At 38.3% G+C, this 27,412-nt stretch overlaps 1 protein-coding gene across 1 annotated transcript in view; it reads right to left on the reverse strand.

Annotated features, from left to right (window-relative positions):
- Positions 1 to 27,412, reverse strand: part of LOC306880365 (ryanodine receptor 3-like) — a gene marked incomplete at its 5' end in the record, with an annotated part of 98,693 nt that overhangs the window by 3,746 nt on the left and 67,535 nt on the right. Inside the window, 46 exons of the mRNA XM_079433861.1 lie at positions 72 to 132; positions 210 to 337; positions 418 to 460; positions 3,656 to 3,786; positions 3,895 to 4,128; positions 4,228 to 4,314; positions 4,416 to 4,581; positions 4,653 to 4,696; positions 5,102 to 6,405; positions 6,488 to 6,569; positions 6,648 to 6,752; positions 6,840 to 6,968; positions 7,073 to 7,161; positions 7,419 to 7,499; positions 8,284 to 8,301; positions 9,744 to 9,817; positions 9,895 to 9,971; positions 10,059 to 10,138; positions 10,223 to 10,322; positions 10,452 to 10,508; positions 10,599 to 10,650; positions 10,733 to 10,845; positions 14,034 to 14,130; positions 14,854 to 14,966; positions 16,515 to 16,649; positions 16,738 to 16,797; positions 16,877 to 17,047; positions 17,217 to 17,309; positions 17,396 to 17,483; positions 17,667 to 17,907; positions 18,007 to 18,324; positions 18,488 to 18,618; positions 18,707 to 18,788; positions 19,489 to 19,727; positions 19,823 to 19,883; positions 19,980 to 20,029; positions 20,414 to 20,535; positions 20,659 to 20,726; positions 20,832 to 20,947; positions 25,471 to 25,594; positions 25,686 to 25,761; positions 25,848 to 25,907; positions 26,546 to 26,692; positions 26,802 to 26,891; positions 27,009 to 27,087; positions 27,184 to 27,347. Coding sequence (XP_079289987.1) covers positions 72 to 132; positions 210 to 337; positions 418 to 460; positions 3,656 to 3,786; positions 3,895 to 4,128; positions 4,228 to 4,314; positions 4,416 to 4,581; positions 4,653 to 4,696; positions 5,102 to 6,405; positions 6,488 to 6,569; positions 6,648 to 6,752; positions 6,840 to 6,968; positions 7,073 to 7,161; positions 7,419 to 7,499; positions 8,284 to 8,301; positions 9,744 to 9,817; positions 9,895 to 9,971; positions 10,059 to 10,138; positions 10,223 to 10,322; positions 10,452 to 10,508; positions 10,599 to 10,650; positions 10,733 to 10,845; positions 14,034 to 14,130; positions 14,854 to 14,966; positions 16,515 to 16,649; positions 16,738 to 16,797; positions 16,877 to 17,047; positions 17,217 to 17,309; positions 17,396 to 17,483; positions 17,667 to 17,907; positions 18,007 to 18,324; positions 18,488 to 18,618; positions 18,707 to 18,788; positions 19,489 to 19,727; positions 19,823 to 19,883; positions 19,980 to 20,029; positions 20,414 to 20,535; positions 20,659 to 20,726; positions 20,832 to 20,947; positions 25,471 to 25,594; positions 25,686 to 25,761; positions 25,848 to 25,907; positions 26,546 to 26,692; positions 26,802 to 26,891; positions 27,009 to 27,087; positions 27,184 to 27,347 — 6,180 coding nt within the window. The remainder of the gene's footprint in view (positions 1 to 71; positions 133 to 209; positions 338 to 417; positions 461 to 3,655; positions 3,787 to 3,894; positions 4,129 to 4,227; positions 4,315 to 4,415; positions 4,582 to 4,652; positions 4,697 to 5,101; positions 6,406 to 6,487; positions 6,570 to 6,647; positions 6,753 to 6,839; positions 6,969 to 7,072; positions 7,162 to 7,418; positions 7,500 to 8,283; positions 8,302 to 9,743; positions 9,818 to 9,894; positions 9,972 to 10,058; positions 10,139 to 10,222; positions 10,323 to 10,451; positions 10,509 to 10,598; positions 10,651 to 10,732; positions 10,846 to 14,033; positions 14,131 to 14,853; positions 14,967 to 16,514; positions 16,650 to 16,737; positions 16,798 to 16,876; positions 17,048 to 17,216; positions 17,310 to 17,395; positions 17,484 to 17,666; positions 17,908 to 18,006; positions 18,325 to 18,487; positions 18,619 to 18,706; positions 18,789 to 19,488; positions 19,728 to 19,822; positions 19,884 to 19,979; positions 20,030 to 20,413; positions 20,536 to 20,658; positions 20,727 to 20,831; positions 20,948 to 25,470; positions 25,595 to 25,685; positions 25,762 to 25,847; positions 25,908 to 26,545; positions 26,693 to 26,801; positions 26,892 to 27,008; positions 27,088 to 27,183; positions 27,348 to 27,412) is intronic.

Below are 27,412 nucleotides of genomic sequence, written 5' to 3' on the forward strand. Positions count from 1 at the left end.
TGAAAGACAAAACATTATTGTCCTGATACAGGATATTCTTCTTAATGTTTTCAAATCTGAGCCGAACTCACGTTGTCTGTCAGCACCACCCCCATTTTCCAGATGTGGTACTTTGTATCAATTGAGCTCAACCTGCAATTGAAACCAAAACATGACTGAATGCTTTAATGCTCTTTCAAACCAAATGTTTTCAGGTCCCGTCAGCTCACCAGGACAGCAGGGAGGCCTCCTTCACCACGGCCTCTTCAGTGGGATCAAAGTCCAGAGCACTCTTATCCAGACCCAGGAGTTCAGCTATGCGCTCGGCCCCATACATGTCACCATATTTATTGATGACCTACAGAGGACAGTGGAAATTGGATATGCAGACAGTCCAATGAATACAAGCACCATCAAGTTTTGTGTGATTTTGCTTACCTTCCTCTTAATAAATTTGTCCCAGTAATTGTTAGGGAAGGACCTGAAAGAGAGGTAAGGAAGTACTCAAATCAATGCATCAGTCCTTCAGAGCATCCTTTATCAATTACTTTATGAATTACAAAGGATATGAAATACTAATGAACAGTATGTTGGGTAGTTACAACTAAAACTGATACTGAAATAGAATTGATATTGAAATCAATCGAAAGGAAAGTGTATATATTGGGTCCTGTAACTGGTCACAATTAACTTTCAGTATTTACATTTTGAATCTTGTTTGCCTTCACCGTTTCTTTTTAAATGGTCCTGTAGTTCTAGTTTTGTCTCTGCTACAATTAATAAATCAAGCAACAGGCAAAAGCATTATTTAACACTATAAATACCAAAAACCACCACCCCAGGATACTCTAGCTTCATATGAGTTTTGCTGTTCCTTCCTGAATTACTTGATAGAAAAGATGGATGCATGCACCAGTGCTTCTCTAATGGTGCTACAAAGCTTAGCTAGCTGCCAAATCTATTTAGTCAGTCCCTATCCTGTTTTTCTCTGTAATAATCTCTTTGATCCCTTTCAATGTGGTTTTCGCCCACTCCATAGTACTGAAACTGCACTTGTAAAGGTAGTGAATGATCTACTACTCTCTGGTGACTCTGGTTCTCTGATTATACTTCTGCTACTTGACCTCAACTCGTTATTCTCCTGCTCACTTTTAAATCATTGCACGGCTTGGCTCCCCCCTATTTTTGTAAACTGCTTCTCCCCTTCCCCCCCGGCTCGCTCACTACGATCTTCGGACTCTGGCCTTCTCGTTGTCCCTCGGCATCGCCTCTCTTCAATGGGGCAGATCATTCAGTGTTGTTGCACCTAAACGCTCTCCCTCGCTCACTCTTTTGTCTTAATATGTCTGAATTTAAATCATTTCTCAAAACTCAATTTTCTGAATGTTATCATCCATAAGTTTTGTATTTCATAAGGGGTGGTGATGGCGCAGTGGATAAGACACATGCCTTTGGTGTGAGAGACCTGGGTTCGAATGCACTGTGAGACACCAATGTGTCCCTGAGCAAGACACTTAACCCCTACTTGCTCCAGAGGCGTGCGACCTCTGACATATATAGCAATTGTAAGTCGCTTTGGATAAAAGCGTCAGCTAAATGAATAAATGTAAATTGTGCTTGATTCTGTTTTGCTGTATTCTGCCCTGTCTATATAATGTTCTTTTACTGTTTCTACTAACTATTGTTTGTCATCATCGTCTACCCTTCCAGTTCCTTGTACATTGTAAAGTGTCCTTGAGCCCTGGAAAGGCGCTATGTAAATAAAACGTATTAGTGAGACAAATACAATTGATACATTTCTTAATACTCATTGTAGTTTCTCAATTAATATGATACTTTTAAAAGAATTTTAAAAATACTGTTTAAAATAGTTTTGCAGTGTGTATGTTTGATTGAAAAGTATAATATTTCTGTTGATAATTTGACAATTGACAATTTTTTTAGCTATGAAAAACTTTGATATGCATATTTATTGTAAATTATAGTACAGCATATCAACTTTGTAAAATATTTAATGTCTATGTACATACACCATTGGTCTCAAACTCAATTCCTGGAGGGCCACAGCTCTGCACAGTTTAGCTCCAACCCTAATCAAACAGACCTGATCCAGCTAATCAAGCTCTTCAGGATCCCTAGGAACTTCCAAGCAGGTGTGATTTGGAACTGGTTTGAGCTAAATTCTGCAGAGCTGTGGCTCTCCAGGAATTGAGTTTGAGACCAATGACATACACTAATATTTGTAAAGGTTTGGGGTCTGCAAGTTGTTGTTTTTTTCAGCAAGGACACATTACATGTATAAATAGTGACATTATATTTATAATGTTACAAAAGATTTCTGTTCTTTTGAACTTTTTATTCATTAAAGAATTCTAAAATAATAAAAAATGTATCATGTTTTCCACAAAAATATTAAGCAGCACAGCTGTTTTCAACACTGATAATAATAAGAAATGTTTCTGTAGACGCCAGTTTGATTCCCGGCTCAAGGTCCTTTTGCTGATCCTGTTTCTCTCTGTCTGCCCCATGCTTTCCTGTATGATTTGTACTGTCCTATCCCATAAAGGCATCAAAAGGCCAAAAAAGAAAACATCCAAACTTTTGAACAGTAGTAGTGCTATAGTACGGATGATTGTTATATTAACCCTTGTGCAAACTTTTGGACATTTTTGTCCTTTTCAGTTTATTTTTGATTTTATTTCATTTCATTTTGCCTGTGTTATTGGCAGCTGCATAAATTTTGGCACAGGTGCGTATTTTTATTGGAATTTGACTATTTCACCCCCATTTCCTTTAATAAATCTATTATGCACTAGGTACAAAAAATAGTTCCTCTCAGGAGGTTTTGGACAAAAATATCCTATTTTTAGTCACAGTGTCGTTTAATTGTAAAATTATGCAATTTTTGTTAATAGGTTTGGTCTATAAAGCAAATACTCGCTTTATTCCTGTTTTCTGCTTCTGCATATTCTCGAGCCAATTGAATAAATAAGGCAGCTATAATTGTGTGGGTGTGTTGGTGTGGATGTCGGAGTGTGGTTTGTATGCGTGTCATAAAAAAATTGTGTGTGTGTGTGTGTGTGTGTGTGTGTTCTTGTAATATTCGAGAGAGAGAAACTCTACTGCAAATCACAAATCCAACCACTGTGTGCACCAGCGGAGTTTTGTTGGCATCTAATGGGGAAAATTTGGTACTGCGTCCAAATTTCTATACTGAAAGCTCAATATCTTACTGAAAGCTCATTTTTTGAGATATCAACCTCAAATTTGGAACACAACTTGTTTAGATTTATGGCTTTGATTTTCTAGCAGGTTTAGAGTTCAACATGTTTCATAAAAAATATATATGATATATAAAATATTGTTCATAAATCATTTTCATAAACTTAAACCTGTATAAACTTTTTTTGGTTTCACTTTTTAAACTTTTTTTTTTTTACTTCAACAATAATCTGCCATGGGTCATCTTTAAAATTATACCAAACTTAAGTCTGTGCTCCCAAACTTCAAATTTTTATGACTGGTTTTTGACATGGACATTTTTGTCCACTATGGACCTATGTGTAACTTTTTTCTATTGATGCACACGGGTTAAATATGTATAATAATATTCAAACTCTAATGTAAATGCAATGTAAGGCACTGAACAAAAGAGAATGTCTAAAGTGTTTCTTACGGGGTTGCAATGACCAAACGATCCCACTGTCCTTTGATGTCATCATCTGACGGCTGCTCCGTAATATACAAACCATCAAACTCAAGCTTCCTAGCGATCTCCTTCTCCCGCTTGAACACAACTAAAGGAACCTACAGCAAGGAGAAAAGAAGATTACATCGACACTATTGTGCAGCATCTGGCTTTGACATATTCTTAATCCTGATGAATGTAACCAAACGAGAGGAATCGGGATAAACCTTAAGGCAGTAATATCCAACGACACAGAGTAAGGAGATGATCGTGTGCAGTACAGCCAAGGACATCAGTGTGGGTGCCATGTAGCCAGTGCTCTCCTGAAGAATGAAATACTCCATTTCTTCATCATCTTCATCACCTTCCTCCTCTTCACCACCCCAGGATCCCTCCTCCTCTTCCTCATCATTAAATTCTCCAGTCACCTTTAGAGAGCAGCAATATTTAAAAGAGAACAACTATATAATAGACCAAATAGGTGATTATTTATTAATTCAATGTCGACTTCACATTCATGAGCACATTTGATGTTAATAGAAAAGTTATCTGCAAAACACCTTGTAGAAGAGCAGGATGAAGTTGATGGCGAAGGCCATAAACAAAGCCAGAAGACGAAGGTTGTAGAAATTGCGAGCCAGGCAGTTCTACAGAGAAGAGCTAAATGTTAATTTTTCATCTTTGCCACTTAAACAAAATTCCCTGCAGGACAAAGTTTAACTAAAAATGTGACTCAAGATTTTCTTACCAGCATTTTGGCTTTGTAGACTTCAAGTCCTGCAAAGAAGCTGGCCATGAATGCTGGAGCTTCTTCCTTTGCTGAGCCACGTTTGGCTTTTGGAGCTGGTTTTGCTGCTGCTGGTTCCTCAGGCGTTTCCTCTTTAGCCTTGTCTTCTTTCTCCTGATTCTCAGTGCTAAAAAACACTGCCGTGTCAGAACATTTTGATAAGGAAATGATCAGACAACATCTAATTAGACAACTTACTCAGCTTTCTCTGGTTCGGATTCTGGCTTCTCTGCTGCTACTTTCTGTGCAATAAAAAAAACAATATTTTGTCAAATTTACAAATTACAAGAAACATTGCTGTGTAATACTAGAATAACAGACCTTAGTGAAGGAAGCATTATATTTATGTTTTGAGAGAGATGAAAACAAGGCTCTAAGGAATAGAGGTACAGAGTGTTCAATTAATTGTACTGTTCTTTAAAAACACGCCTGTTCAGCTGCTGAAACATCTTTCCAAAAAAAACTTTCAGTTCACTTTCACACACTTTCACAAATACTCTATAAAATAATTGTACTGGTTGTGAAAATTACATGTGATCTAGGGCCTTAAATGCCATTGTAAAACCTGCAAGTCTATGCCTCTCAGCCTCATTTTCATTCACATAAAATGCAATACAGTGTCTACACAGGCTAAGGTCTGTAGATACCTGGCTCTTCTTTTTCTCAACAGGGGCGCTAGACTCTGTCAGGACTTCACAGATATCACCCAGACCAGGTTCTGCCCCATGCTTCCCCTCCTTCTTCACAGCTGGATTAAGTAGATCCATGACCGTATCCGCCTCCACCTTTTCAGCACCAGCACCGGTCATCTGCACCGTATCTGCTGACACCACCAACTCACTGCTCTCGGTTTTTTCTGCTTCCATTACATCACCATGGATCCCAAACTGTGTTGGATCAGGCATGTTACCCAAGATATCTGTCACTTTCATGTTTTTAGCACCCTCCACGAGACCCCCTCCAAACATGGAGGACCAAATAATATGGAAGAACCCGAAGATGATGCCGAAAATGCCTTTGAAGAACCCAGTGAAGAGCATCCAGAAGAAGGAGAAGAACCCTGTGATCATTTCCCTGATGGTCAATTTCCTGAATTTCTTAAACTGTTTTTTCATACTCTTAAATGTCAGCATTTTACGGAAATCAGACATGCTCTTCTTCATAGAGGAGCAGGCTGCTGTGAAGGCCGAGGCAGACTCAAGAGATGCATCTTCCTCCTCAGACAATCCTTCAAGCAGACTGTGCAACTCCTCGTCTTCATCCTCCTCAGGTGGTTCTGCGGCGTCTGGCTCGGAGATCTGAGAGGCCAATTGCATCTCAAAGATGGTGTCCTCACAGAAGTTCACAAATAACTCCATCTTCTCACTCTCACCACCTTCGTTGACCACATCGAAGATGAACTGCCGTTTGGACTCTTTGACCTGAGGTTTTTCCCATTGGGTTCTGCTAGACTCGCTGATCTCAAAGTAAACCCTCTCAATCCTTTTGCCACCCCCCATGATCTCAATACGGCCCAGGTATGGCTCAAAGTAATTGAGAACGCTTTCAGCCAGGTCTAAGAATGTGGACAGGCGTGAGTCGTGAGGCATGTGTTCTGATAGGTTAGTAAGGAGCACAGCTACGTTGAAGCCGATGTCCTTGGCTGGTTCATGGAAGCGTTCCACAAACTCCTTGTAGTTGAACATGTCATTTTCATCTGCCTCCACACAGGAGAGAAGAAACTCAATCTCAGACTGTGTGTATTGCTTTTGGCTATCCATAGACTTATGGAACTCCTTCTTGGATATAACGCCTTTGCAGTCTGGGTCGTACTCCTTGAAGTTATCAGATGTTGTGAGGTCCTTCAGTTTGAGGAACATGTCGAAGAACTTGAGGATCATTTCCACATTGCTGGAGGACTCAACTAATGTGTCAACCATCTGCTTACCGATAGTTCCATTCACCACATTACCTGTAACATGCAGTTGATGCATTAACCATTTCTAGCCTCTTACTAGTTCATTATGGTGTTTGAAGAAAAAAATAACTCTCACCCTCTAGAAGAGATAACATCATTACCACCATATCTTTCTGCAAATCCATCAGCTCTTTCAATAACTCGATTTGACTAGAATCCTGAAACAAATGACATTTAATGTTGAGAGGCATCATATTTAGTAATTGCTACACATTAACAGTGACCTGACTGGTTACCTGTGACAGTTTCATTTGCATGTTTGCGAAAACATGCAGGAACCCGACCACTGCATCCCACAACCTGCTGTGTGCCAAACTTTGCTGATTCCCAATACAAGGGCCCTAAAAAATAGAAAATACAGAATTATGACATGCACAGACATCTACTGAACTCTAATATAGTGTACTAGTGTAGAGTATATGCATTACCTGAATGTACTCAGTGAGCGAGTTAAAGATTTGCTTGGCTACAGCCAAAGCTTTGGAGAAGTTAAGTTGCCCAGCCTCATCCATGACATCTTTCCCAGAGTAATACCAATAGAAATCACTTATAGATTCCTGGTGGTGAAAACAAGTACATCCATTACAGAGGATTGAAGTGGAGTAGATTCATGAGAATTCAAAGCTATAACACATCTACATATGTGTTTAGTTTGTGTTACCTGTAGACGTAATAGGTAGTCCACAGTGCTAATGATGATGTTGACTGTAGTAGTGTTTCCAGTCTGGGTCCGCAAGAAGTTTTGGAAATCTGTTGAGGGAATTTAAAAATGTAAACAATAAATAGTAAAGAATAGGCAGTGAAGCATAGTTAAATCTTAATTCTTGATTCATTAGCAATGCCTTGCAGATCATTGTTTTTCTGCAATGTATTAAACATTGTGTTTATTAAATGTTATAAAAAATATATAATAAAATATAATTAAAAGTATAATTAGTTAACATTTTTAATTTAGTTTTAAAAAGTAGCATTACATAGAAAAACAATATACTGTTTTTTTGTCTTACCATTATTGTGCCCCTCACATAAAAGTTGCAAAAACCTGAATAGATCCTTTGTAAAGTCATCATTTTGTAGTACTTTTGAACCTTAAAACATAACAGAGAATTGCAATTATTTCTGGGCCATATTTTTAAAGCCAAACCAGATGACAAATTTACATCAGTCTCAAGCAAGCAGGTGACTAGCACATTTTTTTGGAAGCTTGCTTCACTTAGGATGAAGAGCTTTAGATTGCAGGCTCGCAACTGCATCCCAAGAACTGACTGGAAAAAAGAAAAGCTTGTCGATTAATACACAGAAAAGACAGAAATTTCAAGAAGCTGGGTTAGCGAGGTAACTTTCACAAGAATGGTGTAAAGTATATGCTGGAAATACTTGACATGATTTTAATGATTTAATACTGCACACATAAAGAGGAGATCCTGCTGTATCATATTGTACACAAAGTCATACTTGTGAAAGTTAGTCATGTGAGAAACCAGCTTTGTGAAATAGCCCCAGATTCACAGCATGGCAAAGCTCTTTGCTCATTTTGTAGCTGGGGTATAATCTCTAGCTGAGTATACACCTCTTTAAACAGGTTTTTTTCAACACTGTATGAGTACAGATGATTTGTAATGTTCACATGGAAGTCAAAATGTTCCCATTTAGTGAACAAGTTTAGTAAAGTTAGGCTAGGTAAATGAGCCTGGTTTTAGTCTTAGTTCTGTCTTAATTCTGTGCTAGCATGCATTAGTCTTTACAAGCCAGCCCTGAAGAGTAGGGCATTTATATCACCAGTAGCAGGGGAGAGGGAAAATTTCTGAGAAATGGTGGGGCAGAACATGCCAGGGTACAGCACTGCGATATGAGTAGCTAAACTATATTTACCCCGCTCTCTCACGCTGACTGCAATCCAGAATAAAATGATGGAAAACAAACAAAGAGAGCAGACATAAGCAAATGGTGAAAGACTGAACATCAGAAAGAAATAAGAAGAGTCATTGAACTTTAGTGAGAGGATGGACATGCAGTTACAGATGTTGACAGACAGAGTTCAGATGTGTTTCATGGACCTCTGGTTTTTATTTAGATGCAAATCCATAACAGTGAAATTAAAGCAGGACCACATACTGTGTAACACACATACATCATATTATTCACTGGGATTGGACAAGGCTTTATTAGTTTAGTTGTGTGTGAGTATAGGGTCAACCTGCAAAATCAATAGTTAAAGAAGGTGTTAGTATTATTCCCAGTGCAGTGGTTTTAGTCATATTCTGTATCATATTTGATGTCTGTTGCCTTTCATATGATATCTGATCCCATCAAATTCAGCAATATGGCTAATAAAAGTTATTAATGTAGGTAAAACTCACCAAGCCTTTCAAGAATATATCTGGGTTGTATACATCTGGGTTGTATTTCACCCCAAAATCAAAAGAGTAAAACATAGAATTTATATAAAGTTGTATCAAATACCTTCTCATTAAAGTAAGGCTAAAAATACGGTCTCATTTAATTTTTATAAAAAATTGGATGAGATGATTCTCATTACTGTGTTACAGTAATTATAATCTACTGAGAATAATCAGAATAATGAACAGTGCAAAAAATATCAAAATAAAACATCTGGACAGATTACAGTACTTGTCAAAAAAAAAAAATGTCCCAATCCAATTTTTTATTTTCTTTTTGGGTTTAATCGGGCAAACCAAAAGATTGGGAAGAATAGATTATTTATTATTATTTTGGGGTAAATCAAGCAAGCCAAACAATGAAGAAAAAAACCCTAAAACATTTACCTCAGCCCTGTCAGAAATACCTTCAGTAACATATATTCATCTTTAGATATTTTACATTGTTATGAGTGTCCTAATTATTGTATTGCTTTGTATAAAGTTGTTGTGCATAGCATAATCACACCACTGTAGGTCCTTCATTTCACCTTTGAAGATGAAGCCCTTTAATTACTGGACAATAAAACATTTATAGTTAATGGCATCCCATAGACATTTGACACTGCATGAGGAGAATACTGCAACTTCCACTGTTGCAGTGAATCCATGTACACACATTATTAACAGTGCACTTCGCAAAGTTATCAGGGTGCAGCAATTGCCAGCAAGCCAAAGGAAAGACCAAAACTGATACTACAGCCAATACTGTACAGTAATAAAAAGAAGCTAATATACACTGCATAAACCATATTCAAACACAAAACTTGTGTTTTGTAGAATAATGGCAGGAGAGATATAATGCAGATGTTGTTATCAAATACTTCCAACTAATTAAAATCACAGTACTTATCAAAATGTGCAGATAGAGAAGAATAAAGCTTATTGGCTTACATGACCCCTCTTCAGTCACCATTCCAAGACTCTCCGCCTTATTTTGCCTTTCAAATGCATTTAAATCCAGCACACTGCCAAAGATACAGAGTCAAAATTAATAATCACTGTAGGGCAAAATGGATAAGCGCAAAACTATGATCCCACCCACCTGCAAGACATCATAAGTCCAGATAAACTTTTAAAGAAGCCCGCATCTCGTTTTTCCTTCAAATAATCCAGCATTTTCTGAAGAATTATAAAGCATTAACACAATTTCTGAGCCCAGTATCTTCTGAGAGACAAACCTAACATTTGCCCAGTCAAGTTCTTTACCTGCTGGACAAGAACGTTGCCTCCATTTAGGATAGAAATGCCCAGTTTAAGGGTGCCAGTCACCATAGGACCAAGTCGGCCTGCAAGCAAACAAATGCTGCTTTAGGAAATCCAATAAATTAAGACTTTAGAGAGAGCAAAAGGGCAAAAATAGAGATGTGTACCTTTACTGGCACTGATCATCTGCAGCACCATCTCAGCAGCTCCACGGGCGTGAAGTCTGGCCTGCTGGTACAGAATCTTCTGCTTCTCCATCTCTTTTTCCTGTGAGAGAGATGACCAAAGCATTGCAATTTACACTTCTTACAGACCATGAAACATCATATGCATTTTTAAAATTAAGATTATTTTATTATTTTTTGTTACTTCAATTAAAATCCATTAATTTTATACCTCAAAAGTTTTTTCTTTTCCCTCCTCTTCTTCTTCTTCCTCATTCTCGGCACAGCTCTGTAAATTAAAATAATGATTCTGTGGAAACTCTTTAAAACATTCACTAAATAAATTGGAAGGATTAATTAGATTAAATACAACACTGACCTTTGCCATCATAGCAGCATATGCAATGTAGAGAGGATCCTCTTCTAGGAAACTACAAAAAAAAGGCAGTTGTTTATAGGTTTTTGAATAAGTATATATAAGTATTTCTATGTACTTATATATGAAAATGACACCTTCTCTCTGTCAGAGCATTGTGACTGAAGTGAAGGATGAGCTGATGAAGAGGGTCTGGCTGAACTTCAGCTTCTTCTTCCTCTTCTTCCTCTACCACAGTCATGGGAGTTTTCTGCAGGAAGAGCCACTGAAGTTATAAAGACAGCATTACCCATAATCTGTTGCTCACCATCTTTCTTCTCTTTAACTCTGTTTGTCCCCCACAATTTTTTGTTGCTATAATCAGAAGTCTAATTTTATAGACCTTGGTTTCTATGACTGCGGTCATTTAAATCTGTTTATAAACTAAATGATGATGCATATTCATATTCTGACACCGCAATCACCCTTTCACTCAAACCATGCTCATCTACCTCACTATTACCACGGCTGGGCTAAATTCAGAATTTAAGAATTGGCTCCCTTTCAGTTAAACGTAAATTTTAATTCAGTTGGCCATGTCCTATAGGAAGATGCATTGGAATTACAAGTAAAGCAGATCACTTTTAAGTCTTGTAAACTGTTTGAAGAGATAAATTACAGCAGTCTGAAAAATAAAACATACATACAAATAATCATTATCTTATGTTTCTGGAAATATCTCATTCATTTCATGTATGATAACTTGTTTATGGGTAATTAATACTGAAACAATGAAATGTATTAAACTACTATGAATTCCTTTTAATTAATTCAATTTAATTCTACTTCCTTAAATTCAAATTACAATTACAGTTCTGCTTCCTGTTCAACTTCAGTTCAAATTTAGGAGCTAAATTCTCAATGATGCACAGAAACTTCCACAGTATTAAAATCAAACCATTACATCACATACACACAAAAAACCTCATTAAAACACAAAAAGCTGTTCTACCTGCTATGAAAATAAACACATTTGACACTTTATGCAATTTAGTTTCATTACAGTCATTTTCAGCATTATGACTCCAATAGTTTGCTTCCTGATCTTGCAGCAAGATGCTCTGTTTTTAAATTAGACATGCAGTTATTTTACACAAAGACCCACTTAAATGTAATCAAGATCAATATCTCTCTGTTCAGGCCCTGTGAAGTCACTTTAAATCCAATCTTAAAACTTAAAAAGAAACTACTGTTACTGTGCTACATGACTTTATTTGGATCAGATGTGCTGCACAACTAGGTTAAATTAGTTGGATGCTGGACGTCCACTGGGCCTTAGCTGAGAAACACTTGTTGGGATGACATAGTGGCATGAGCATGGTCATTGAAGTCTGGTCAGATGCTCCAGAATTAGACAGGGACCAATGACCAGCTCAGGATAAACATGCAAATTCATATGGCAATGGAAATAGCTTTGCAGTACGTGTTAAGTGTTATATACTGTTGTAAACTCACGGTTTCCACTATTCAACAAATATTAAAAATGACTAAAAGGGTGTCTTCACAAAATTTAAAAAATGAGTGCCCAATTATCAATGTTTAGCATTAATAATAATAATAATAATAATAATAATAACAATAGTAAGAATTTATTCCTGAGTAATTAAATATTTTATTAGTGCTCAAAATAATTGCTGCTAAATAATAAATGTGTTATATAAAATAATAAATACACAAAATAAATATATTCTCTTTTAAGACGCGCAAATCAGGTGGGTCGATTTACACTAGGGTGACCATGTGTGCCATTTTTCCCCAGACACATCCTTGCCAGGATTTGTTTTGGCTTTGTTTTCCTGTTTTCATGCTTGCTGCAGGTAATGATCGAAAAGTAGTTTGACCAATAACATGCAGGCATTGTACATAATGGACCAATCATGGTGTGTGTGAGAAGGTGGGATCTACGGTCAAAGCAATGCAATTGACCTATCGTAAGCCCCGCCCCGCTTAGTTACTGTTGCTCCCTCAGACAAACAAGAGTTGCTGCTCACCGTCTTACAATGACAGCTGCAGGTGTGAAAACCTTGTCCCACAATGTTTTTGCACAATTTTGTACACAGAAAGCCACCAAATTGAAATTAAATATTCCATTTATGAAATATTTAAAAATAAATACGGTGGGTAACTCGAAGGGACGGTTTACAGATCACAATGCAAGCGGGATAAGTCTCATATTACGGTCGATCATCACAATCACGGATGACAACATGCAGGATCAACACTGTTCATGTGTCTCAGGGTCCGATTAAATTAATGTACATTTAACCAGTTTAATACGGAGAGGCACTGAAATGTAGACCTTCGTTTATGTGTTTTCGACCTACACTGCACAAGACATGAGAACAGTCCGCTATTTAGGTTTGTACGTTAGCATGGACTCACTAACTTTAACGTTAGCTAGTTTTAGCCAGAGATACCTTGCTAAAGCTAAAGTCTTCATTTGTATTGGGGTTGAATACTTAGGGACATTTTGCTCTGTTTTGTTTGGACTCAGGAAATGTAATAAAATAAATTATATTGCCCATCCTCTCGGGATACCTGGAATCAGTGTTACAAGTACCACAGACACATCGTTTTTCCAATTTTGAAGCATAAACCCCATAAAACCGTTGCGAGCTTCGCATCTTCCAATGTTTCTCTATGCCGCTGAAACCTAAAGATGTCCGAGTTCCGCTCCCCGTGCAATTGATACTCGACTGCCATTGGCTAGTCTGCGTTCGAGGGGAGGGGCTTACCGATAAGTCAATTACGCGTACATATTAGGTGTGTTCGACTTAAAAGCAGCGTGGCTCAGACCGATCAGTGTTTGACATCAAAGTACCTCAAGAGCGTTTTGAAACCATAAGGAACCGTCTGTTTGGTACTTGGATGTCATACACCGATCGGTCTGCACATGCAAAACCTAGATATTTTAGGCAATATAGAAATCCTGGCCAGGATGCATCCGGGAAAAATGGCATGCATGGTCACCCTAATTTACACAGCAGACTGAACTTCAGCTGACACATGATCTCTACATGAGGTGAACATGCCACCGACTCTCACAACAAATGAGACTTACGAAAGAAAGACGACACCCAAAGAACAAAGCAGAGCGTCGCGGGGAACGTCTGCTCCTCTTACCACGGCTGCGCTGAAACGGACTGCTTTTCTAGTGAGATGGCGGGAACTGAGGCTCAGCCGAAACTCATGCATGCCTTGGCTGCTGTGCCTCGGTCGGTAGTGTGTCACGTAACCAGCAGAGCTGAACACAGGCCAGGATGAGTACATGAGGCGGGCAGAGACGTGCTCCCGCACCTTAGCGGGCACGGTGCTGACCGCAGAGCTTTCGGCCGCCAAGAAGGCACCAGCAGGCACACACAGCACACGGGGCAGCACTGATGCCAGCCCGGTACTTACTGCCAGGTCCTGCACTAGCTTCTCCTCAAAGGAGTACTCCTCTGTCTCTATCCAAAGTCTCTGATAGCCACTGAGGAAGAGGTTAATTGAGCGATGCCTGAAGAGTGGGGGGAGAGGGAGGTTAAGAGGAAGATGAAGGAAGGAGGTGCATTCTGTGGTGTGAGAGGAAGATGTACAGTCCATGGCCTCATCTGACTGGTCACCTTAATGAGGAAGTCCATGAAAGCTACCATTTAAATGATCATTGTTGCACAAAGGACTCTTGAGGTCAAGAATCTTCAACCCACCCTAAAACGTCCCGATGCTACATAAAGCAAAGAGAGCCGGCAGAAACTGAAGGTGACCATTCAGAGTGACGGCGCTAACTGTATGCTTGTGCTCAGCCCTTAGCTTGGAGAATGGAAGAGGAGGAGGAGGTTGGGATCATGAGTTCTCTTAAGTCTCACATTACCGTTAGCATGGAGAACAGACGGTCAAAGCTGGAGGTATGGTACACCTTTTCCAGCCAAACGTACCGATAGCCATTCAGGAAGTAATTATTATTTTTGTATCTGAAGTGTGTTATGGAGACAACAGAAAGGGACAGGTTTTAGGAAGAGGAAGAAAGGAGCATGGAAAAACACCAATTAAAACACTTTGCAGCACATTTAAACAGGATGACACTAGAGGGAGTACAGAATGCATTCAGATGCATTTGGAAGGAAGGAATAGCTATCAAGGAAAATTTCAGAAGTACCTATTGAGTCAGTATATTTTCAAGCTGAATGCTGTGAATGAATATTGCAGTTGTAATTCTAATTGAAAGCTTCCAAGGACATACCTTGGTAAGTTGTAGAGTGGTGCCATGCGGAAACAGGCCACCACGGCACGCTTTCTTTGCTTTGACAGCAGCTTTTGAAACACCATCTTCTTGTTCCTCAGCGGCAGCTCAACCTGAGAGTGCAATATATGTAATGTGTAATTTAAATAAATGTTTTATTTCCTAGTGTGATAAAATTAAAATAGTCTACTTGCTGTTGAAGACAAAAATAGGCAGTACAAAAACAGGAAACTAAAGATCAAGATACTCATAACATAACAAATCACAATTTGTGATTTTATCAAAATTAGTGGTACCACTTTACAATTAGGCTCTATTTGTTAATGCATCAGGTACTATTACCAATAAACATTTGTTAGAGCATTTATTAATCTAGGTTTATCAACAGCTATTCATCTAGGTGTTGTTTAATAAATAAAAAAAATCAACTAATTGTGACCCTGGCTGTTAAAACCCAGCTAAAGTCATTTTTTGGTGATTTACTGTTTTCTACATAATATCATACTTCATAAGGTAAAGAACATTCTGTGAAAATTTAACATTGATATCTTTAAGAAGCACCGTGCTTCGGATGAGACATTAAACCGAGGTCCTGACTCTCTGTGGTCATTAAAAATCCAAGGATGTCCAAAGATTAGGGTGTTACCCCGGCATCCTGGCCAAATTTGCCCATTGGCCTCTGACCATCATGGCCTCCTAATCATCCCCATACACTGATTGGCTTCATCACACTGTCTCCTCTCCACCAGTAAACTGGTGTGTGGTGGGTGTTCTGGCGCACTATGGCTGCCGTCGCATTATCCAGGTGGATGCTGCACACTGGTGGTGGGTGGTTGAGGAGATTCCCCCCCTTGTAAGTAAAGCACTTTGAGTGCTTAGAAAAGCACTATATAAATGTAACAAATTATAATTATTATAATTAATATTGACTGAGTAAGACCATGTCAAAGATTGATATCATAGTGAAATTAATGGTTGAAACCAAACTTTGATGCTTGTTATCTCATAGATTTTGAGACTTTAGCCTGGATTTCACAGAGAGGGTCACAACTAATCACATAGTGTTATGAAATTAATCACGATAAATTAAAATTTGTAATTATAAATATTTTCACATTGAATCTCCAAACTGATGTAGAAACAACATTAAATACAGCATTGTAAATAATAGATAGAAAAATATATTACAAATATAATAAATATATTTGTTTAATGGCATCTTTTAAAAAGTATTATAACAATTTTTAATTTAAGTAAACCCAAAACAAAGCTGGTGTGATCATATACTGTAATGCTAGCCAAAGGATACGGAGAAAAGACATTAGCAGAGCTACTTCAGGAAGTGAAAAAATAATGTTGCATTAATTATCTTTAATGGGTTAAACTGCAAATATTAAGCACAGAAATTAATTATTTTCTTAGCACTAAATAAAATGTTAAAAACGTATATGTAGAAATTAACATTAACTGAGATTAATACATATTTTAAAAGTATCGCTCATTGTTAGTTCATGATACATTAGGTAACAAATTAACCTAGGTTAACAAATTGAACCTTATTGTGAAGTGTTAACCAATAAATAAGGTTGGTGACACAGTGTAGGTAGATGAGGAATGACATTACATAGCAAAGTTGAATTTCATTTTTATGCCTGTTATACCTGATCAAGGTAGTAGACAGCAGTGGAGATGGCCTGAACTCTCTCCACGTTTTGCTCTGGGTCTGGAGGTCCCTCATTCTTCACCACAATATCTTTGTAGAGGTTCAGCTGCCACTGCACTGCTGGATCCGCTGACTGTGATGGGACAAGAAACACCAATAAGCCAATGTCAACATTTCAGCATCTATTCATGCATGTTAGATTGGGATTTGCTTCTCCAGACCTTCTCCTGAAGATGGAGGTTCTTCCTCAGGTAATCCTTAACCTCATCATCGGTGTCTTTCTGTTAAATGAAGAAATTGTTAGAGGTTTGTTACAGATCTCCAATAAAGCATAATTAAGACAAAAAGAAATACACTCACCAGACTATAACGGATCTTGGCAAGGGAAATGAGCTCCTGGTCTCCAGGAGTGCACATGTTCAGACCAATGGGCAACATCTTCTTGTGAGCTGCTACGATAAGGGAAGTCTGGATGGAGTACAACTCTCCCCTTCTCTTTTTTCCTCTTCTCTCTTGGTCCTGACCTCCAGACTGCTTTCAAAAAGCAATATATTACACATAAAACAAATGGCTTATAATGCCTTTTTGATTTCTAGAACACTTGTCCCCAGAGGATATTTGCCTTCACTACGTTATTAGCTCAGAGCTTTTGTGTCCAATTACTTACAAATAGCTGGCAATTACTTTATATCACACTTACTTTTGACATCTTCGTCTTGCTGTCTCCAGTGAGGAACGCCAGGTTGTTAATTTCATTTTGCACCACAAAATTTTGCTCTTCCCTTTTAAAGTTCTATAAACAAAGAGCAGAAACCAGCTTTGGAAATCTTTAAATAATTGCAAGTTCTTGAAAATATTTGTTGTTGCCATAGAACTTACGTGAGATTTACACCAAAGAATGAAAATCTCTGACACCATTTTGAAAAGTTCTGCTGAATCTGAATCTGGTTGCTTCAGCCATTTGGATCTATTCAAAAGTCAAATTAACTTATTAAAAAAGTGCAATTAGCTTATATCTGTGGATTGTAACTTTAGCGCCACTTTTTAGCAGCAATTAAACTTAAAATGTTTCAGGTGTAGTGGCCTGAATTGTTTTGCAGTGGGCATCAAAATGGTTTAGCAGCTCCCCCTCAGGTCATGGTATAAATACCTGTTGTTGTCCACATAACGAATGAGCATTGGATAGAAGGCATACAGATCCCTGCAGAGAACAGCAAACTCATCCAGAATCTGCAGTTCAGCTTCCTGAGTATCTGCCCTGCTTTCAGCCCTCAGCAGCTCCTCTTCAGCCACTACCTTCACTGTCTTCTTCTTCAGTTTCTCCAGCGTCGGCAGGAAGTGCATTCTAAGAAGATCTGGGCTAGCCTTGCTAATGATAGGCTGGGTGTATACTACATAGAGGAGAGTTTACAGATATTTGAGAAGGCTTTGCAGTCATCCTGTATCAAAGCATTCTAATCAATTCGGTACCAGTTCAAGTTCACCCTCACCTGCAAGTCTTTTCATCCAAGGGGCGTTTTCAATGCCAAGGTTGTTATTGAGAATCTTGAGGATATTGCCCAGGATAAGGCTAAGATGCTCAGATGTGACAGTTGTGCAGCAATTGGTGTCAGCTGGGGAGTTTTCTGGGCCTTTTGCCCACCAGTAAGACAGGTAGTTACACAACATGGGAAGGATGACCTCGATGACCTGTGGCATCTCTGTGTAGCGTGCTCCGGATTCAGAAATGTCACCAATGTCCTTCATCAGGCCGTCCAGATGGGGCATCTCAGGACACATCTCATCCACAGTGTCTGGCATGCTCAAAACTGTAAAATTATTAAATATTAAGGCAGCGAATTTAACAAATTATGTTTTTTCTTTAGAAAAAGAAATGCCACTGTCACCAAAATATCAATCTGCCTATTATGATTGGCTGCAAATGAACCATATTTTCATTATATAGTGTCCGATCCTGCCAAATATACTCACTAGCACGTTCTCTTGGTGTCTTGGTGTTGAAGACAGATTGGGGGTTGTGCATATTTAGGTGGGATTCCAGGAAGGCAACAGGCATGGCTCCAACCAGAGTAGATAAACATTCACCTAGCACTGGAAGCTGTCTGTAAAAACCCAACATAGTGACCTTAGTTTCATGAAGAAACGGACAGAGAACAAAAAATGTCCCCTCAGAAATAAAGTTTATTGTACTTTTCCACATATATATTCTTGCCAGTGCCCAAAGAATAGAGGCTGGTCAGGATGCGGTAACAGGACAGCTGAATGTCATCCACTGAAACACATACAAGTGCAATTATTTTCAAGAATACAATTATTTTACAGGAAAATATGTGGCATATTGATGTAGGTATGGAAATCCAATTCCTTCTAATGATTCCAGTTCCTTACATTAAATATTATTTTAATACTTTAAGAAAATATTTGAAAAAAAAGAAAGAAATGCAACTCCATTGCCAAATTATGAGATAATTTGGTTACAAATAAATTAAAAGTAACTCTTGCAAAAGGTGTGCTTACACAAACTTTTTAATTAAAGTTTCTCCATTTCCTGTTTATCCAATTTCCATGGCAGTTCAGTAATAAATATAATACTGGAAGTCAACATAATGAAAAACGTTCTTATAATTATCACTTATCTCATTAAATTGAGAATGTTTCTCATAATAATGACTCAGCATACATGTGTCATAATAATGAGAAATTATTATGAGTTAATTTTGAGGAAAAAATGTAGAAGAAATTGATCAATTATGACTTAGTATTTCATAACAATGCAAGACTTTCAATAACTTAATTTGTCATTATTATGAGATGTGAAGTCATTATGAAAAAAAGTTTAATTTTAATGAAAAAGTTTCTCATTTTATTAAGGAACTAAGTCTTTATTACATGAGTTCCTCGTTATGAGATATTTTAAGAATTGACTCATGAAAACGAGCATCATACTGTAGGTCAAAGAACAGCTGACTCACATAGCAGCTCTGCTCCAAACTGGTATTGGGTGATATGCTGAAAGAGAACTGTCAGGATGGGCAGCAGGGCCACTGAGGTGTAACTGATGATCTGGGTAACGCCCTTCATCTGGGTGCGTGACTGACCCAACTTCCCCAGCTTTAAGTTCTCCAGAGTCTTCTCCAGGTCTTCTGCTGCATTCTCAAAGAACGTCCTGACACCAGCCTTCACCAGCTCTGAGCCAGACTTCATCACAGTCCTATGGGTCATAACAGAATCAGTTCAAAACGACTGAAACATTAACCACCATTGGCTGGTCAGTGATTCAAGTTGCACTGAGATTTTGCTCACTACCTGAAGTCCAGTGAGCGTGACAGGATGTGCAAGCAGCTCACCATGGTGGTGGAGTCGCTTCCTAAAAGAACAAAGTCTTAAAGCTGTAGAATGAGGTTCACCAGGCAAAATGAAGCTCAGTTATGAAAAGTATTTGAATACTCTTGAGATGTCTTACCAAAGAGTGATATTCTATGTCTGACAAGGGCTGCCAGCTTACAGAATACACTAAGGAAGAATGATTCAAGTTAGCATGACTGTACATAAAACAATCCTTGCATCTGAATGTGCAGAGAATATGATATATGAAAAATATATCATATGAAAAAATGTCAGAGAACTCCAAGTTCGATGGCTCCTTTAAGTGCCACTTTATGAAAAGTTGAGAAGTCTGCACTTCACTGAATTAAGTATATACACTAAAGGAATAGGAATTCTGACATATCTTGCATAAATATGGGAATGTTTTATACTAGTTAAATTTCAACTTATTAATAGTATAAACTATTATTCTACTTTTTCAGGATGCACTTACTGTATATAATGTGCATTTAAATGATATGGATTTATATTGTCTTATAACACAATTTGGCTTTATAATAACAGTAGCACCTAGTGATCATCTCCTTCTCTTTGTTGGATGCGTAGCCACTGATGCTCAGGCTGATGTTGGGTGATGACAGAAAGTACAAGCAGTGATTTTTGAAGTACTGGTCTATGAGGGGCAGCAAAACCTACGTTGTAAGCAATCAAGAGAAAAACTTTTTAAAAACTGGCCTTTAACTTCCGTGAAATATTACGTTTCAAGACTGTTCTGCATATGGTAAGAGAGTGCTTGCTTGAAAACTGAATGCTACCTTAGCAAAAAACTTGATCTCTTGATCATGGGGAGATTTTTCTGTCTTCCCACTGGTAGCCATAGCCTCTGTAAAAGTTATGCAGAGAAAACAACTGATCAACTTTATATGTTAACATATCAATTTTTCGATCAATCCATCAAACGGTTATATTCTTCATTTTTTTCCCTCACCAAGATGGGCAATAAACTCCTGTGCAGAATCTACATAATTCAAGAGCCTCTTGAGGAACTTATAGGCGATCCTCTTTTCCATAGACGAGGAATCCTGCTCCATGTCCTTCAGACCTCTGCATATGCACAGGAAAAAAAAAAACAGAGAACTGTTGCAAACATCCTGTAATATAGTGGTTCTGGCTTTGTTTCAAGACCCAGACTGGAAATCAACACAGTTCCAAAACTGTTTATTATCCAAAAGTATCAATAATTTACTGAAAATCAAATACGAAATATTACACCGGGTACAAACACTGAGGCACTATTATTATTATTATTATTATTTGAATACCTCTTATCCCCGTTTACAAAAGTTTTATTTGGATTATTTGGTAGACAATACCATGTTTTGTAATACTACCATTCAAAAGTTTGGGATCATTTTAGAAAAGAAGTCTCTTATGCTCACTCAAGTCTGCATTTATTTGATTAAAAATACTGTAGCAAATCAGCTCAAAAGGGAAATGTATATACAGAATTACAATGAATTATGATTAATTACAATTATTTATATTAGATGCCAGTAGTAAATGTAGCAGAATTAAATTGCCATCAACTAATCTGTTCGTCCAGAGAACATTCAGTGTAAGTTCATATCAACTATAGGAAAGGATATTTTCGTGGCCACAGAAAATACTTTCATACAGTATTAATGCATTAGAGCATGTAGCAAGGATCAAAATCATAAAGGGACATACATTTTCAAGGCAGAGTCAGAAACTCTTGTAATTTGTGCACAAGAGTTTAACTAAACACTAGTCTAACAAACAAACATACATACACTCATGCGTACATACAACAGGGGAGCTAAAGTGGATGAATGAAGCCATTAGAGAAGCCAGAGAATGCAGTTATGGAAAATGAGCCAGAACCACCTGAGTTAAAAACCATCAGTGGCGTTTTACAACGGGGTCTACCGCTTATACTAAACCTCGGGTTCGTTTAGTTAAATGTATGATACTTGTATTGCCTTGGTTGTTGAACGAGTGTCCAGATGCAGTTTCGGATGAAAGTTTTGATGGTATGAAGGTTTGGTGGTGTTAGAGTTCTTCAAGTTCTTCCGGGTTTGAAGGGTGATGAACTCCAAAAGATGTTATTCTGGCTCGGTGGTGATTGGGAGAGTTTTCTCCCAGATGAAAGTGATGAGAGAACTAAGAGAGAGACATCAGCTGAGATCCTAGGAACTTTGATGAATGGAAAGTCAAGGACAAAGCCTGGCTCAAACTTAACAGAAGACTTCTAGCTCACATCCTCATCTCCTCAGTATCTAACAGAACCGCAGACTAACAAGGCGGGTCACTGATATGAGAGCTTTATCTCCTATAGAGATCGCACCTCTGGGGAGTCAAAGAGCCAATGGTGACTTGCACTTTCCAAGGGAAAGTTTACGACCCTTTGTCTCTGAACAGTAATTAAGTTGGCTTGAGAAAGCCAACTTACTGAAATCCTATTTAAACTTATTAGTGGTGCTTGCCAAAGGCAAGGTATCACTATTGTTATCTTGCATACTTATTATTCTGCTGCTTCTTCTTCTGGACAAAATTTACTACTCCTCCTGCACTGTTTGTCACAGACCCATGAATGAGGTGTCAAATCGACCGGCTCATTGAGGAGAGGTGAACTATATCTTTTCTAAGCGATCGGACCTATGATGTTCGTACAGCGGACGAAAAAGCGGGCAAAAAAGTCCCATTGACTTACAATGGCGGAATGTTCGTGAATTTGAATCTCAACTGTCACTTTCTCACACATACACAGGCTGCGTCCGAAATCGCATACTTCCCTACTATATAGTATGTGAAAAAACAGTATACGAGGCGAGTAGTATGTCCGAATTCATAGTATTCGAAAAACAGTGGGCGAGAATTACCCGCATGACCTACTACTTCCACCCGAATTCTGTAGTAGGCATACGATGGACACTTTACTATCCCATGAGGCCACGGGAGAGGTGGCGTCATATTTGAAAAATGGCGGAAAGCGGCGACGCGGCTGTTTTCAAGTGCAAGTACCTCAGGGAAAAACATTGTTTATTGTGGTTAAATTGCACTTGTTTAAAATAATCAAAGTAAACGGCTGACTTAAAGTTTAAACGTTGTAAATCGATGAGATTACTTCATGAACATGGCGGATCTAGTATGTCCGAATTCCATTCATACTACCCTCATTCATACTATATAGAACGTACTTTTTAAACAGTCGAGAAGCACGCTTGAATTGAATTCAGTACCTACACAAGTAGTATGCGATTTCGGACGCAGCCACACACACGCAGGCCCTTAGGAACCACTTACAGCACCCTAGCAACTGTAAAAGGACATTAACAAATGATTTTTCAGCACCAAATCATTGTAGAAACATGGCGTTGGGCTCTGCTAATTCAGACTGTCAAATAGTCTTTAAATACCATCTCATAAACTGTATAGCCACACCATAGCAACCATTTAGAGTACCTTAGCAACTGAACGTGGTATAGATATGGGGGTGGCCTCTTTTGTTTGGGCTGAAAAACCAGTCTGTAAGTATCACCATGGTGACTGTGCAGCTACACCCTAGCAACCATATAGCAACATAAAGAAGCCATATCTCAGCTCCACAACATCATACAGACATGGGAGTTGGCTCTCTACAATCATGCTGAAGGCTCTACTGACGGCCTAGTGCCCAGTTTTGCCACGGCAAGCACCACTCACATTTTCTTCAGGAAATGTACATTCTAGTTATTATTATAGACTAAATTTCTGACTGGTACTCCTCCTAGAGCGTTAACTCTACAGACTCCAAACTCAGCCCAGATCTTCAGACTGTTCTGACTCGAGTTGCTATATCTTTTCTAACTGATCGGACTTATGGTTTTCATAAAAATGAAGATTAAATATCATAAAAATCCCATAGATTTACATTGAATAGTCTTGGCTCATCTGAACATTCTGTCAAACTCCAACTGTCAAAATTCAAATCTAAACACACTGTAGCCCATTAGACTCAATCAAGCTTCCCTTCTATGTACTATTTCTAAGCCTTTCAAATTCATCTAATATTTCTAATTAATCTATCTATCTATCCTAGCGACATGCTAATAACTTGTCAAGCATGCTAGCAATATGCTAGTAACATGCTAATCATGCTAATGACACACTAGTAGCATGCTAGAAACATGCTAGCGACATGCTAATCATGCTGGAAACATGCTAGCGACATGCTAGCAACATGCTAATAATGCTAACAACATGCTAATCATGTTAGAAACATGCTATCGAAATGCGAGTTACTTGCTAATCATGCTAGCAACATGCTAGTAACATTAATTATGTTAGAAATATGCTAGCGACATGCTAGTAACTTACTAATCATCATTTCTGACAGACTGTATTGCCTTTAAAACTTTTAAAACTACTTGAAACTTCAAACTATTTCAGACTGCAAACCATCAAACTTAAAACGTTTTTAAACTTTCTGGTCCGCCTTTCTCAAGCCAACTTAAAGTTTGTCTCGACAAACTTTTTTTTATCTAGTTTGCATATGTAATTTGATTGGGTGTTGATGCAAAAACTACTAAAGATTCTTAGGACATATGTTACATGGGTATCAACATGTAATGTAAAACAGCATACAATACAAAAGACAATATACAAGAACAGTAATAATATACACAATGACCTAAGGATATGTGATAGGAAGGTCAAAGAAAAATCTGTCTATGAATTAATGAAAGAAGTCATTTCCTATAGCAGTATGTGTCTGTTTTAGAGAGAATTGAGTGGAGGGGGGATTCTCTCTACATACTTTTAGGTCATAAAGTTTATCTGATATGATTGAGGTGTCCTGGTTGCCATGGTAACCAGGGGCCTGGTGTCCTTCACAGACATCCTGGCACCCAGTATGTTTATTGGGTGAGGGGTCTGTGATTATTTGGTAATCTAATGAATAATTGATTTGTTAAATCTAATGAACAATTGTGTGTCTGAGTGGTCCAAATGCTACAATACAGTAAGAAAGTAATATTCTGAAGTTTTATTATAATTTAAAATAATTGTTTTCTTTTCTAATATATTTTAAAATGTAATTTATTCCTGTGATGTCAAAGCTGCATTTTCAGCAGTCATTACTCCAGTATTCAATGTCACATGATCCTCCAGAAATTAATCAGAAATGCTGAATTGGTGTTAATGAAGACAATTGTGCTTATTATTGGGGGGAAAAACAGGAAACTTTTTTTGGATGAATAGAAAAGAACAGAAATAGAAATCTTTTCTAACCTTATAAATAAAACATCCATCCTTGCTGAATAAAAGTATTATTGTATTATTAAATATCTCACAGACCCTGAACATTTGAACGGTGCAGTTTTTTTCTAATTATATAAGACAGAATTTATGGTGGTGATGGCGCAGTGGATAAGACACATGCCTTTGGTGTGAGAGACCCGGGTTCGAATCCACTGTGAGACACCAATGTGTCCCTGAGCAAGACACTTAACCCCTAGTTGCTCCAGAGGCGTGCGACCTCTGACATACACAGCAATTGTAAGTCGCTTTGGATAAAAAGCGTCAGCTAAATGAATAAATGTAAATGTAGAATTCGAGAGTACACTGACCTGCTGATGGCGTATCCATTGACCCGCAGGAATTTAAAGAGTTCCTGGGCCTTCTCTCGATCTCTGTACTTTTCCTTTGCCGTCAGCGTGTCGTATGGTACCAACAATGGATGACTTCCTCCTCCTTTAGATGACAGCACACAATGAGTCAATGCATCTGGCACAGCTTAGACAGGATTGAGCCAAACAGACTTTTTCCAGGAAAAAAACTTCACCTTTACTGTCAAGTTCCCTTTTCTTCTTCTTTGCCCAAATGTTGTGGTAATTTTCTGCAACCGTTTCAACCATTGCCTGTTGAAATGATTTCAATAAAAATACAGGTTTAATAGACAATAAATTAAATGTTAATTGTTCGTAACAATTAGATTCACACTTGCCTGTAGTTCTCTTGATAGAATAACATTATCCAAATCTTGTGGGGCTGGAATAAACTCACCCTGTAAAGTAGAGAAGAGGCAACACAATGTGCTAAATGCTTTGATTTGTTGACGGACACTACAAAGAAATAAATGCTCTCCTGCTGTCACGAATCCGGTCTATGAGCTTCCATTCACTCGCTCTTGCACTACACTAACTGTTGCACGTCACCCCATCATCCATTGCACTGACGACACACACAGCTGATTGCACTAATCACACAGCTGATTCCCATCACACACCTTACTTAAACCATGGACTCCCTCAATCAGATAGTATTGTATAGCGTATATCACTCTCCTAGTGATAGCTACTCTACAGAGCCCACTTAGTTGTCATAGTCTTGCCTGTTTTCTAGTGTTTTGATTCTTGCCCGTGTTTCCTGGATTAACCCTTTGCCTTGCCGTACGGACTCCGTTTGCACCTCACTTGGACTATTGCTCATGTACCTGTATTATCTCTCTGCCTTGCCCTGTTTGATATTGTTTGCCGATCGTAGACCCACGCTTGCCTTAGGATTACATTTTGTCTTGCCTGTGTTGTACCTGTTTGCCATTTGCATGAACCTTGCTTGTTTTGTGACCACGTCCCTGAATAAAAGCCTTGCAAATGGATCCGCTCGTCTCTCGTCTCTGTAACACCTGCAGTCTATAATTACCTGAGAGGACTCTGATATCTTGCGCTGCTTTTCTGTTTCCCTTTGCTGGAACATGGCCTCTCCTTCTTTGGTCCTCTCAATGTTCCATCCCATTGCCAACATGCTCTTTAGAGTCTCTTTCACAGGATAGCGGTAAGTCTCCCTTTCCTATGCAAAGCAACAAATTTAATTGGATTCAAATTCATCCTTTGAAACTGGCATTTGTGTTAGAGACAAAAGTCAATATGGAAGAATGTGATTTGGTGTTTATGTGTACCTTTTCACTCAGTGCTTTGTACACTTTCAGAAGTGGATGAGTTTTAGCTTTGTCATTTACTTTATCTCCCGCAGTCCAGCCGAGAGCGATCTATCACCATACAAGATAAAACAAGCAGTCATGCTTTGTCTAATTCAACAGAAGAATAGATCGAGTGGCACAATAAAATGTGCAAGATTAATGGGATGAGTTTTAACAATGTCCAACCTTCTCAGAGGACCATTTATCATGGGAATGCTCAGCAAACTTGCTGGCAATGTAATCTAGTTTTTCAGGTAGAGAGATGCTGAAAGACAAACACTATATAGTGAAGTCCACAGAAAGGTCAATTGAAAGGATTTGCACATGCAGTTTCAGTGGCCAGTGTTTCACTGGTACTTACTTTGCAGTGTTAATAGGCTGGGGGTCGAAGTTGCCTTGTGCATCCACAGAGGCCTGCTTAACTAATGTGGAACCTGAGCTGGAGTCAACATAATCAGGCGGTATGGCACCAGCTATGGCACTCAGACATGGCATGGCCATTTTGAAAAGCTCTGCGTCATATTTCTGTAAAACAGTCAATGGAGTCAATGAGCAAAGTTTCATCAACTAACCAAATGAAATAATTTAGC

The sequence above is a fragment of the Barbus barbus genome, assembly GCF_936440315.1.
Source record: "Barbus barbus genome assembly, chromosome: 14".
Lineage (NCBI taxonomy): Eukaryota > Metazoa > Chordata > Actinopteri > Cypriniformes > Cyprinidae > Barbus > Barbus barbus.